The sequence below is a fragment of the Hoplias malabaricus genome, chromosome 18 (assembly GCF_029633855.1).
Source record: "Hoplias malabaricus isolate fHopMal1 chromosome 18, fHopMal1.hap1, whole genome shotgun sequence".
In the NCBI taxonomy this organism is placed as follows: Eukaryota; Metazoa; Chordata; class Actinopteri; order Characiformes; family Erythrinidae; genus Hoplias; species Hoplias malabaricus.
In genome coordinates this window covers 8,870,713-8,882,094 of record NC_089817.1, presented here as the reverse complement: position 1 = coordinate 8,882,094, position 11,382 = coordinate 8,870,713, and the positions used below count along the sequence as shown (strand labels likewise).

General features: G+C 38.4%; 2 protein-coding genes across 5 annotated transcripts; one reads left to right on the top strand and one right to left on the bottom strand.

Moving 5' to 3' along the window:
- Positions 1-181: 181 nt before the first annotated feature.
- Positions 182-4,385, bottom strand: hnrnpdl (heterogeneous nuclear ribonucleoprotein D-like). Of its 2 annotated transcripts, none has more exons than XM_066650233.1 (8): positions 4,151-4,385; positions 3,339-3,507; positions 2,775-2,936; positions 2,430-2,561; positions 2,180-2,285; positions 1,925-2,089; positions 1,725-1,824; positions 182-530 (listed from the first exon to the last, which is right to left on the bottom strand). In XM_066650233.1, the coding sequence occupies exons 1-7, from the start codon at positions 4,240-4,242 to the stop codon at positions 1,754-1,756; spliced, it is 897 nt and encodes a 298-aa protein (XP_066506330.1). In that variant the 5' UTR covers positions 4,243-4,385; the 3' UTR covers positions 182-530; positions 1,725-1,753. The 2 variants fall into 2 exon arrangements, with proteins under 2 accessions (XP_066506330.1, XP_066506331.1); XM_066650234.1 differs by lacking the exon at positions 182-530 and adding an exon at positions 1,222-1,314.
- Positions 3,548-11,377, top strand: enoph1 (enolase-phosphatase 1). 3 transcript variants are annotated; one of them, XM_066650237.1, is made up of 7 exons: positions 3,548-3,882; positions 6,127-6,236; positions 6,349-6,450; positions 6,976-7,178; positions 7,601-7,733; positions 7,836-7,959; positions 9,168-11,377. In XM_066650237.1, the coding sequence occupies exons 2-7, from the start codon at positions 6,153-6,155 to the stop codon at positions 9,305-9,307; spliced, it is 786 nt and encodes a 261-aa protein (XP_066506334.1). In that variant the 5' UTR covers positions 3,548-3,882; positions 6,127-6,152; the 3' UTR covers positions 9,308-11,377. The 3 variants fall into 3 exon arrangements, with proteins under 3 accessions (XP_066506334.1, XP_066506332.1, XP_066506333.1); XM_066650235.1 differs by lacking the exon at positions 3,548-3,882 and adding an exon at positions 3,923-4,049; XM_066650236.1 differs by lacking the exon at positions 3,548-3,882 and adding an exon at positions 4,481-4,508.
- Positions 11,378-11,382: the final 5 nt, after the last annotated feature.

Sequence of the window (11,382 nt, the reverse complement as noted above, 5' to 3'; positions counted from 1 at the left end):
GTGTTGGCAATAGGCTTTACACACACACACACACACCTAACCTATTATGTTTACTGCAATTTTAATTGATAAAAAACAACAACTTTGAATTGTCATCTAGCTTCTGTAAATTTGACTCTACATCACCACAGAGCAGGTTTGTGAGACTTTTTTTTTTCAATAATTTTATTTAAAAAAAAAAGGAAAAAGAAAAAACAGCAAATGCAGAAGTGTTATTGATACCCCATTTTTAATATTCCCTTTATCCAAAACTAAAAAAAAACAAAAAAACAAAAAACAAAACAAAAAACTGGAAATATCCAAATGAAGACTTAAGAACACACCAGCACAAAATCTATAAGCTCCATCTCAACAAAGCACAGGATAAGAAACTTAGGAACAAAATATTTACAAGGTAAGACACTAAATGTCTTCATCTTCAGAGGACAACCAAATAAAGGTATGTTTAAAATCAAGATGCTCATTGATTAAGAAGGACAGGGTATCCACAAGCTGCCTCTGGGGTACAAACTGTCAGTCAGCCTGCTCACCTACAAGAGACAAGACAAGACAGAGATCAATCATTTTCATAAGACTAGCACTTAACTGAACCTCCATGTTTGTGTTTAACTTCGTGAGCTGTCGACTTTAAGCTATTAAGTTCACCGTTTGAGTTTAAAGATCATATGTACAACTTAAATTTGGAAAGCAGATTGTCTGCCAGCAAAAGCATCAACTCCATCTTGGAGCACTTCCAAATAACTTTTACTATAATACAATTCTTTTTGAATTCCAGCCAGTATTTAAGTATTCAAGATGACAGCTTTAGCCATCTTGTGTGGCTTTTTAAAACTGGTTTACATATGATCTTTATAAGCTATGATTTAAGAAAAGAGTTGAGGTGTACCATTTGAAGTTCTCTATGGATTCTAAAGAAAAAGCAAGCATTATGAGTTTATGCAGTTTACAGGGTTGGAGACCATTTTTAGGAGAACAAAAAGAAAAATCACTGAAGCTCCAGAACTGAAATACAAGAACACTAAAATTAATAAAGGAGAATACAATGAACAGTCAAAATCACTTAGGTTTCACTGTTAAATACCTGTAAAAAACCCATTTTTAAAACTGTTAAAGAAAACATTGTCAACTTAAGGGAAAACGAGTGGTCTCCTTTTTTTTATGTTTGCTCTTTGTTTTAACGCTGGTACAGGAAGTTGGAAGAGACCATACCACAGGACAGCGTTTTCTTGTGCATGCCGTGCTCTCTGCCCGCTATGTGCGACGCCCAGAGAATTTCGTGGTCAGGTGACACACGGCCTGCAATGAAGTTCCCCGCTGGCAGGTACAAACAAGGTACAATAATCAGAATTAGGGAAAGAATGGGAAAAAAAAAATAAGGAGAGGTGCCCTTACTCTGTACCCTTTAGCAGTACTTTACCTGTTAGTATTGCTATCAACTCTATGTTATTTCATTATGTTCACCTGTTAAAAACCAGGAAGAAAAATAGAAAACAAAATCTACAGAAAAACACTTACATTTTTCTGGGGAGCTTTAAAAAGGAAAAAAAAAGGCACAAAACTACACAAGCATTAGCAATTAAAGATCTATAGACATTCTCAAATTTTCCCCTAAAACAAGGTGCATGAAAATGCAAACCACGTATTTTTTTTGGATAGTCAGTGTTGTCTATTGATCTTTAAATTGGTAGATGATGCCAAACGGAAGGGTCAGACTATGGTCTTACCATAACTCTTGGCAGGTAAAGTCATTTTGTCAATATGGCTGGTAATTGTTCTGATGGTTTCCACCCTCTCTGGAGGCCTTGCCATAATTGCTTGGTTGACCTAAAAATAGACAAAAATGTTAAGACAGCTGCAAGTTTATTAAATCACTTAAAAATAAGTAGTTAATAAGAATTGTAACAAAAGTCATCATAAGACTTACTACTGTAATCATCATATCCTTGTCCATATCCATAATTCTGATAGTTGTAGCCTGTATAGTCATACCCCGTATAGCCATTATATCCCTGGTTGTAGCCATTGCCATAACCACCATAGTTTTGTCCATAGTAACTGTTATAACCTTGATTGTATCCTTGTCCTTGACCTGTACCCAGGAATGCAGAGGGGGAGAAAAGTGTTTAATATGTGATAGACAAATATTATTGGCAAACGGTTGGCGAATATAGACACGTACCTCCTCGTCCACGACCCCTGAATCCTCCCCTTCCTCCAAAGCCCCTGTTGGTTCTGTTTTGCTGCTGTCTGTAGACTTCTTTAGGCTGGGCAACTTTAATTTCACACTAGACAGAACAAAAGCAAAATCACAACATATCAATACCACAAAGAATGACTGAAAGTTCAAAATACATGTAAGAAATGTATTCCATGTCAGAAGTTCCTGAAATTTGTCCACCACACTGTAAGTATGAAGAGAGTAAACAAACCTTTCCATTTCCAATTTGGTGGTATCTGTTTTCCAACAGCTTCTGAACAGGATCCTCTTCCACATATGTTACAAAGCAGAACCCTCTCCTCTCATTCGTTTTACTGTCCACTGGGAGCTCAATGTTTTCAATCTATTGAGAAGCAGCAAATTATGGACTACACAAGCCTGAACAATTTTAAATGTAGAACTTCAAACTTCATGCTGTACACCCGACTCGCTTAAGTAGCATGCAGCACCAAACTCAATGCTTACTTACACAGAAAAACAAATGCTTTAATGGCTATAGACTGATATATATATTAGGAGGATATTTCAGTTTACTCGTAATTGTCATTTGACTTACATCTCCATAAGCTCCAAAGTATTCCCGGATTTGTTCCTCTGTTGTTTCTGGATGAAGACCTCCAACAAAAACCTTTTTGGGTTGTTCCTTTCCCTGCATGGCTTTGGCTCGCTTGGGATCAATCAATTTACCATCCAGCTTGTGCTCCTTCAGTTCCAGAACCTAAACACAAAGATTTAAAATTAACAAAGTCTCAATATGTTTAGTGGTATGTTATTAATCCACCCAACCTGATTGAAATCCAAAAAGATCCAAGATGACAATGGACTTTTGTAAAGTACCCCACCCCCCAAAAAATTAGCTCTACGTGGTTACAGTTAAAAGCATAGCCCAGTGATCAGGTGCAGGACATTTTTCAGTTTATGCAATGTGCAGAATGCTCAAATGCGATCATACACATGGCAGGATGCAGATTCTCTTGTCTTTGTCACAGAGATATTTTATACAGTACAAATTCACAAAGATTGAAAATAAAACCCTATAAATGAAAATGAACAAGTGGGGTTCTTTCCTGAAAAACATTCATAATAGTGTTCTTTATTTATCAGAATAAAGGGAACTCACCCTGTCCACACTTTCTGCATCCTTGAAGAGCACAAAGCCAAAGCCTCTGGAACGGCCAGTCATGGGGTCTGTTTTGATTGTGCAGTCCAACACCTCTCCAAACTTGGACAGATAGTCTGTAAGGTCTTTCTTGCTGGTGTCCCAACTCAGACCACCAATAAACATTTTCCTGGAAACACACAGTAAATACATTATGGATCTGTCTTTCTTCAAGAAAATCACACCCAGTCAATAATGAAATCAAAGTAAAAATACCCATTTAGAGTGGGTTGATGTTCCACGGAATATAATTAAGTGTTGTTCACAGTTGTAGTAAATTTGAAATATTTAATGCTTCTAAATTATAGAATAAGGGGTCACCAATCTCATTCACAAAAGGCCGGTGTGGCCGCAGGTTTCCATTCCAATCAAACAGGAGCACACCGATCTGTTTAGAGAGTGAGGTTAATATCTTAAACAAGTAGAATCGTGTGTGGAATAACAAAAACTGCAGCCACACCAGTCTTTTCTAGATAAGAGTGGTGACTCGTGATAAATATTAAAGGTAAATGATCATCCGTCTTAAAGGGCTATCGCTAGCTATCGCTAAAACGCGGCAGGATTAACATAACCACTTCTGCAAGCTAATGCGTGTCGCTCATCGGTCAAAAATACGATTTCAAATCATTTATCCTGCAGAAATGGCACATCTCCCTCAACGCTGTCACAAAAGTCAGTACTACTGTCGTTTTTACTTAGTTATCTCTAATATTCCCGTTTTACAGAGTCGGCACGGTGAGCTTGGGCCTGTTAGCGGCGTCTCTGAAACTCACCCATCGTCCTGCTGATTCCTGCTCGCGTTGATTTTGGATCCCTCTGGAAATTCATCAGTGCTGAAGTCGGTAGTTTCCTGTTCTGTCTGCATTTTTTTTCGTTAACGAGTGTGCGGCGAAGAGCTCTGGGGTGCTGTAACGTGGACGGTTAAAGTTATATATATTTTTTAAAACCCTAAAGCTACACACGCAGTCAGACAAACAGTGCCGCGGGTCGCTAAAATGGCTGACGGTGTTCAGTGACGCAAACAGCAAAGGCGGGAGGATACGGGGCGGGGCTTAAAGGGCCGCGTCCCAACAAAAGCGTCTTTCATCCACACTACACTGATTAGAAATCCCCGAATGGATTCTCGGAAATGTAAACATGTCATAGATAGTTGTTTAGTTTCTTGATAATTAAGTTTATAGCTCAGTGATTTAGTGTTTCGATATATTCGCTACGTTGTTTATGTTCTAAGAAAGTTATGTGTGTTTCAGTTTTTAATTCTGAGTTAAAATAATTTTCATCCAAGGCGAATGCCGTGTGGTTGCTATTGTGTTGCTACTGGTGGAAGTGCTCTTTCAGTTGTTTTATTTAGATTTTGCTATAATATTTCAGGTCTTCGCTAAGGTGTTTTCTAGTGTGTTGCTATATCTTATTCTTTTGCTGTTTGATCTATCAGTCCATATGTTATTACATGTTTGCTTGTTGCTGTGTTGGGATTGCAGAAAAATCTGATGAGTGTTTTTTTAAACTTTTTAATACAGGTTAATGTAATTAATTAATATTATGTATATTGTTTTGTTCACTTACGATGAAATACTTTCACAAAGTATAAAGCAATCCAACAAGAGTAGAACCATAAACATTTTGATATTTGGGTCACGAGACTCAAATGCATGTGACATAAGTATGTAATAACTCCAGTGAAAACTGACCCGACCTATTTTTCAGAATTAATTACTTACACTTTGCAGTGAGGATCACACCAGCATATTAATATAATTTATTTTAATGTTTTATCCCCTCCTCAATCAGGAATACTACTGTTTTCAATAACAACAACAACAACAATAATATAATAATAATAATAATAATAATAATAATAATAATAACAAGATCTTAAGGACTGCCGCTTTAAAAATAATTCTTCCCCGAGTCTTGGTATATGCCGTTATTATTCCTTTTTTTTTAACGCTATGTTGTCATCGCCTTCTTTGACATGGACACTGTTATATTTCCCTGCAGTTTCCCTGTGTGATTGTACATTGGCTGATTGTAAAGTCATTTCACACCATGTTAATGCTGAAGATGGCTTTATAGATCACGTCGACCCGAGCAAAGTCATTGCTCGCGGTTGCCAGATGTTTAAAAAACACGTACGTTTAAGTTATGCGGTATAATAAACTTAACGAAAACCGTGAATATAGTTAAATTTGTTTAAAGCGGGACGCAATTTAGTAGCTTAAATTTGTATGATGTAGTTATATATATGCCGCACTATAGGATACTGGGAAAATTAATAAAATATACGAATTAGCAATATACAACACTTAAAGTTATGTTAATATGGGTGTCAAAAGAACTGTTTTATGATCCTTAATAATAATCAATGTCAATTAATGTAATAATGTACATAAAAGTAAGTCATGAATTAAATCATATAGATTCAGACCTGAATATCTCTGTATATTTTGTTATATATTTTAATAACATTTTCCTTTGACATTGTTAAACAAATCTTTAGACCCATACACTGGCACCTAGACAATAGAGAAACAGTTACTACAGATAATTACTTTGAGCGGTAGAGATTTTCTGGTGTGTATCTGGCAACCCTACTGAGCCATGTGTTAGCGGCACACTGCTAGCTGGCTACTGTTCACTATCTGAGCTCTTTTTATTTACACGGGTTGTGTCGGGCATTAATACGACTAATTCCTAACCTAATCTAATCTCTTTGTGTACACATTTGTCGCTGGAAACTGCTGTAAAGCAACGGATAATTTGCCATTTGGGAAAATGGCAACGATTACAGTCCCAGAAAACGTTAGCGCCTTTCTGCTGGATATAGAAGGAACCACAACCCCTATTACATTCGTGAAGGTAGGAATAGGGGTTTCATTCCGTAAAACTGCTCTAAGTTCTCCAATATCAAAGCAGCCATTGAGTAAATAGAAGATTTAGAAACACTTGTTAATGGTGCTTTTTCTTGCAGGACGTTTTATTTCCATACATTAAGGAACATTTGGAAGACTACCTGTCAGCGCACTGGGAGGAGGATGAGTGTAAACAGGATATTCATCTCTTGAAAAAACAGGTCATTTACAGCCTGCACTGAAGCTTTTATTTGGTTTAGTGTAGAGAGCCCCTTTATAGACACATTTTCATGTTAACACAACCTTGATCTATGTCTGTATTTAATAACAAGTAAAATGTGAAATGGTGCATATAGAGAACAGTATATTTGTGGTGATAGTAACCAGAGATTTCAATGTCTGCAAAACAAGCAAAGCGCTTTACTTACTACCCACAATTCCTCGTGAACTTACCGATGGTTTCTTAGATTATATATGTTACAGTGCTACGTGTAAAGTAATGGTAAACCTTCATAGGTTTTGTCATACTCTTATAGTGCTTTGTGATAGTAATCAGTGTATTGTATAATGTCCTGTAGTAAACTGTAGTACTTGTCCTATTCTAATATAGGTTGTAGTCATATGGAAAGAAGGCCTTGTCTTTTAAACCATGCTGATTTTTATGCATTGTTATTCAGAGATTAGGATGTCGTCATGCAGTCACCTGATTCAGCTTCATTTCTTTGAAACATGTGCCCTGGTTCCAGGCTGAGGAGGATTTAAAACAGAACAGAGCAGGCCCAGTTCATGCTGTGGATCAGACCGTGCACACAGATGAGGAGAAAGCTATCCGGGAGGTGGTGGATAATGTCCTCTGGCAGATGGCGGCAGACAGGAAAACCACTGCCTTGAAACAGTTGCAGGGCCACATGTGGAGAGCAGCCTATGCTGCAGGGAAGATCAAAGGCGAGTAAGTACAGAGGATCTGCTTCTTTAGCAACTGTGTGTAAAAATAAATTAAACAAGGCAAATTTAACCTTGCACACTCCAGTAGAACTGCATGGATTTAATGTGAAATGTGTTGAAGTGTTCTTTGTACTGTTTTAAATGAACAGACCGGCAACTGATATAGGTCTGCACTGTTGATAAGTTTCTGTCTATCAGTGCGGTTATAACTAAAAATCAATGTCACATTGTGACATCACTTCCAATATAAACAGTGTGTAGCCCAGTAGTGTTATGTAGGTTACAGTTAGCTAATGTGCATTCAGAAAACCAGAGAAAATGATCATTTTTTTGTGTAGATTCTGAAATGTGAACAAATGCATGGCATTTTAGTGGATGATAGTTTGTATAAATGAATTAAATAGTAACCCCCGCTCTTTTGTTCAGAGTGTACCAAGACGTGGTTCCAGCTATAAGAAGATGGAGGCGACATGGTCTTAAAGTTTACATCTACTCCTCAGGGAGCATAGAAGCTCAGAAGCTTCTGTTTGGTTTTTCAACTGAAGGAGATCTGTTAGAGGTAAAGTTTGAATAGACTACGTTTTATGTAATTTCCGAGGTGCTGAGTGAGAAATTGTAGATCTTAAGATTTAACAAAACCTTTTTAATTCTCTCCCTCAGGCTGTTTGATGGTCACTTTGACACTAACATTGGTGCCAAAGTGGAGAGTAAAAGCTATGAAAGGATTGCGGAAAGGATTGGCTGTTCACCAGAAGACATTATGTTCTTAACAGATGTCACACGAGGTGGGTGTGCACTGGCTCTGCTAACTGACTGTAATACCAGTTTTTCATCTGGCGGCTTCTGCTCTTCTCCTAATGCAATCTAATAAATACTGCATAAACAAGGGGGCATCCTACAAATGTATTAAGCGATGCTGCTTTAGTGCTTTTATGAGAGAGAGAGAGAGAGAGAGAGAGAGAGAGAGAGAGAGAGAGAGAGAGAGAGAGAGAGAGAGAGAGAGAGAGAGAGAGAGAGAGAGAGAGAGAGAGAGAGAGGAGAGAGAGAGAGAGAGAGAGAGAGAGAGAGAGAGAGAGAGAGAGAGAGAGAGAGTCTCTTTGCATGCAGTGTTCACCCTTAAAGCTTAAATGGATTGCAGAGTGCAGCAATATTTTATTTTCAAAGTGTCAGTTCAACTGCATTTAATTTGTATGTGTATAGAATCTATAAAAGACTTACCACACAACACAAAATCACATTAAAATTACAACAACAGCATCAACCCTGGCTTACAAACTTAAATATCCAAACCCAAAGAGGCTTTACCCATGTTTAAATAAATAAATAAACTTGTAAATTATACAAATGCGATCAAAATTATTCGGTAACTACGATATCTTTTTTTTAATGTCAAAATAAAATATTGTTTAGTGCAAAGCATCTCTTTTCATTACAGATGAGTGATTGGATCTTGACAAAATAAAGATGTATTTTAGTGTTGCAGTCACACAGCTCCAGGGGCCTGGAGGTTGTGGGTTCGATTCCCGCTCCGGGTGACTGTCTGTGAGGAGTGTGGTGTGTTCTCCCTGTGTCTGCATGGGTTTCCTCCCACAGTCCAAAAACACACATTGGTAGGTGAATTGGCAACTCAAAAGTGTCAGAGTGTGTGAGTGAATGTGTGTCTGTATTGCCCTGTGAAGGACTGGCGCCCCCTCCAGGGTGTATTCCTGCCTTGCGCCCAATGATTCCAGGTAGGCTCTGGACCCACCGCGACCCTGAATTGGAAAAAGCGGTTACAGATAATGAATGAATGAACCTTGAAAATGTCTACTCACTTTGACGATTCTGTGTTCAGATGCTAATTTCACCTGGATGTCTGATGCAAGCCAAATACTCCAACACCAAAGCATTTAAATAACTCTCCCCAGTGCCCTGTGTCATATGAGACCCTGAGGGTAGCAGCTGTTGTGCTGAGCACATGTCTGAGAGTGTGTGGATGACGTTTGTGTTTCAGAGGCAAAAGCAGCAGAGGATGCAGGGCTGAACGTGGTTGTAGTGGTGCGGCCAGGCAACATGGAGCTGACCGAAGAGGAGAGGAACCATTACAGAACCAGCACATCTTTTAGCCAGCTGGAACTTGCAGGAAGGGCTTGATGGACCTGGACGGGAGAGTGTTAGCAGCAGCACTCCTCTAGCGGACTTTAGGAGGATGAGACGTGTGGCCAAACAACAGTGTTGTGGCGCGCCACCTGTGCTAAATCAAGATGTTATGCAGCAAGTACCAAGTGCATTATAATTTTACTGACTGAAATTCTAAGGTGCTTGTCTGCATGGTTTTAGTTTTTACACAAAAATATGTTGCAGTTGGTATATAATCTTTCATTATTCTATTTGGGTGTTTCTGATACAGTGAAGGTGTTGATGTGTAAGTGTAATTTATGTTAATAACTAGGAACGGACACATGGGTTATGCTGCATTTTCTTCAACAGTGTTAGTATATCGGTAGCCATTCAAATCACTGTACCATCCTTCCGTACTCACAAGTGTTATCCGTTACTGTTACATGAAAGGTTCATTACAAATATGGACCACTGGAACAAATAACAGAAACACCACTCATGCATGTTTATGTACATTGGGTACATCTATAATTTATGTCGACTCTTTTTGTTTAATTACTGACTGTAGCACATTTGTTTTTGCCTCAAATAACATGCTTCTTGAATCCATCCATCGGTGGGAAGGGGCCACTTTAAGACCTCTTCGAATGCCTGAATGCTGTAGAAGGGGCTGATACTTTAGGCAGCAGCAAATGGATTAGTAACTAATGTGCACCTACAGGTGCATCTCAATAAATGACAATATCATCAAACAGTTCACTTATTTCAGTAATTCATTTCCAAAAGTGAAACTCATATAGATTAATGTTAAACAGTGATTTATTTCAAACGTTTATTTCTTTTAATGTTGATGATTATGGCTTACAGCCAATGAAAACCCCAAAAGTCATTCTCTCAGAAAATTACAATAATCAACACAAAGCACATGCAACAGTTTCCATAGCTTTTAAAATGGCCACTAGTCTGGTTTAGTGGGCTACACAATCATGGAGAAGACTGCTGACTTGACAGATGTCCAGAAGACAGTCACTGACATCCTCCTGCTGTATCCAAGTGTATTAATGGAAAGGTTAGTGGTAGAAAATGGTGCCCAAGCAACAGGGATAACCGCAGCCTTGAAAGGATTGTCAGGAAAAGGCCATTAAAAATTTGGGGGAGATTCTTCAAGAGCCACCACACACAGACGTATCCAGGACATAGGCTACAACTGTCGCATTCTTTGTATTAAGCCACACATGACCCAGAGACAACACCTGGGCCAAGGAGAAAAAGGACTGGACTGTAGCTCAGTGTCCAAAGTCTTTTCAGATGAAAGTCAATTTTGCATTTCATTTGAAAATCAAGGTCCCAGAGTCTGGAGGAAGAGTGGAGAGACACACAACGTAAGCTGCTTGAGTCTAGTGTGAAGTTTCTCCAATCAGTGATGGTTTGGGGAGCCATGTCATCTGCTGGTGTTGGTCCACTGTGTTATATCAAGTCCAAAGTTAGTGCAGCCGTCTACCAGGACATTTTAGAGCAGTTCATGCTTCTCTCTGCTGAAAGCTTTATGGAGATGTGGAATTAATTTTCCAGCAGGACTTGGCACCTATCCACACTGCCAAAAGTACCAATAACTGGTTTAATAACCACAGTATCACTGCTTGATTGGTCAGCAAACTCGTCGAGTGCATATACTGTACATACTTTTCAGTAGGCCAGCATTTCTATATTAAAAATCATATAATATTCAAATTTTTGGAGATGATGACTTTTGGGTTTTCATTGGCTGTAAGCCATAATCATCAACGTTAAAAGTAACGAACCCTTGAAATAGATCACTCTGTTTGTAATGAATCTATATGAGTTTTACTTTGTGAATTGAATTACGGAAATAAATTTACTGAGATGCACCTGTACATGCAATGTACTCCTGATTAAATGGCCACTGAGTTTAAGACTTTGTTTGGTGTTTCTGTTATTTGTGAACCCCATGTAAATACACTTGTTAATGTAACTGCACTGTAAATGATACTGATGGAGGAAAAGTAGTTAACAGAGTTGCTAATGTTTTGAACGGTTTCTTATTTCCCCAACACCCAATGACACAGAACTTTGCCAAACACGACTTC

Coding starts and splice junctions, on each gene's coding strand:
- hnrnpdl (XM_066650233.1), bottom strand. CDS start 4,242: ATGCAGACAGAACAGGAAACTACCGACTTCAGCACTGATGAATTTCCA. Junction 3,508..4,150: donor AGGAATCAGCAGGACGATGG/GTGAGTTTCAGA, acceptor GTGTGTTTCCAG/GAAAATGTTTATTGGTGGTC. Junction 1,825..1,924: donor AGGATATGATGATTACAGTA/GTAAGTCTTATG, acceptor GTCTATTTTTAG/GTCAACCAAGCAATTATGGC.
- enoph1 (XM_066650235.1), top strand. CDS start 3,965: ATGCGTGTCGCTCATCGGTCAAAAATACGATTTCAAATCATTTATCCT. Junction 4,050..6,126: donor CCCTCAACGCTGTCACAAAA/GTCAGTACTACT, acceptor ACTGCTGTAAAG/CAACGGATAATTTGCCATTT. Junction 7,179..7,600: donor GCAGGGAAGATCAAAGGCGA/GTAAGTACAGAG, acceptor TCTTTTGTTCAG/AGTGTACCAAGACGTGGTTC.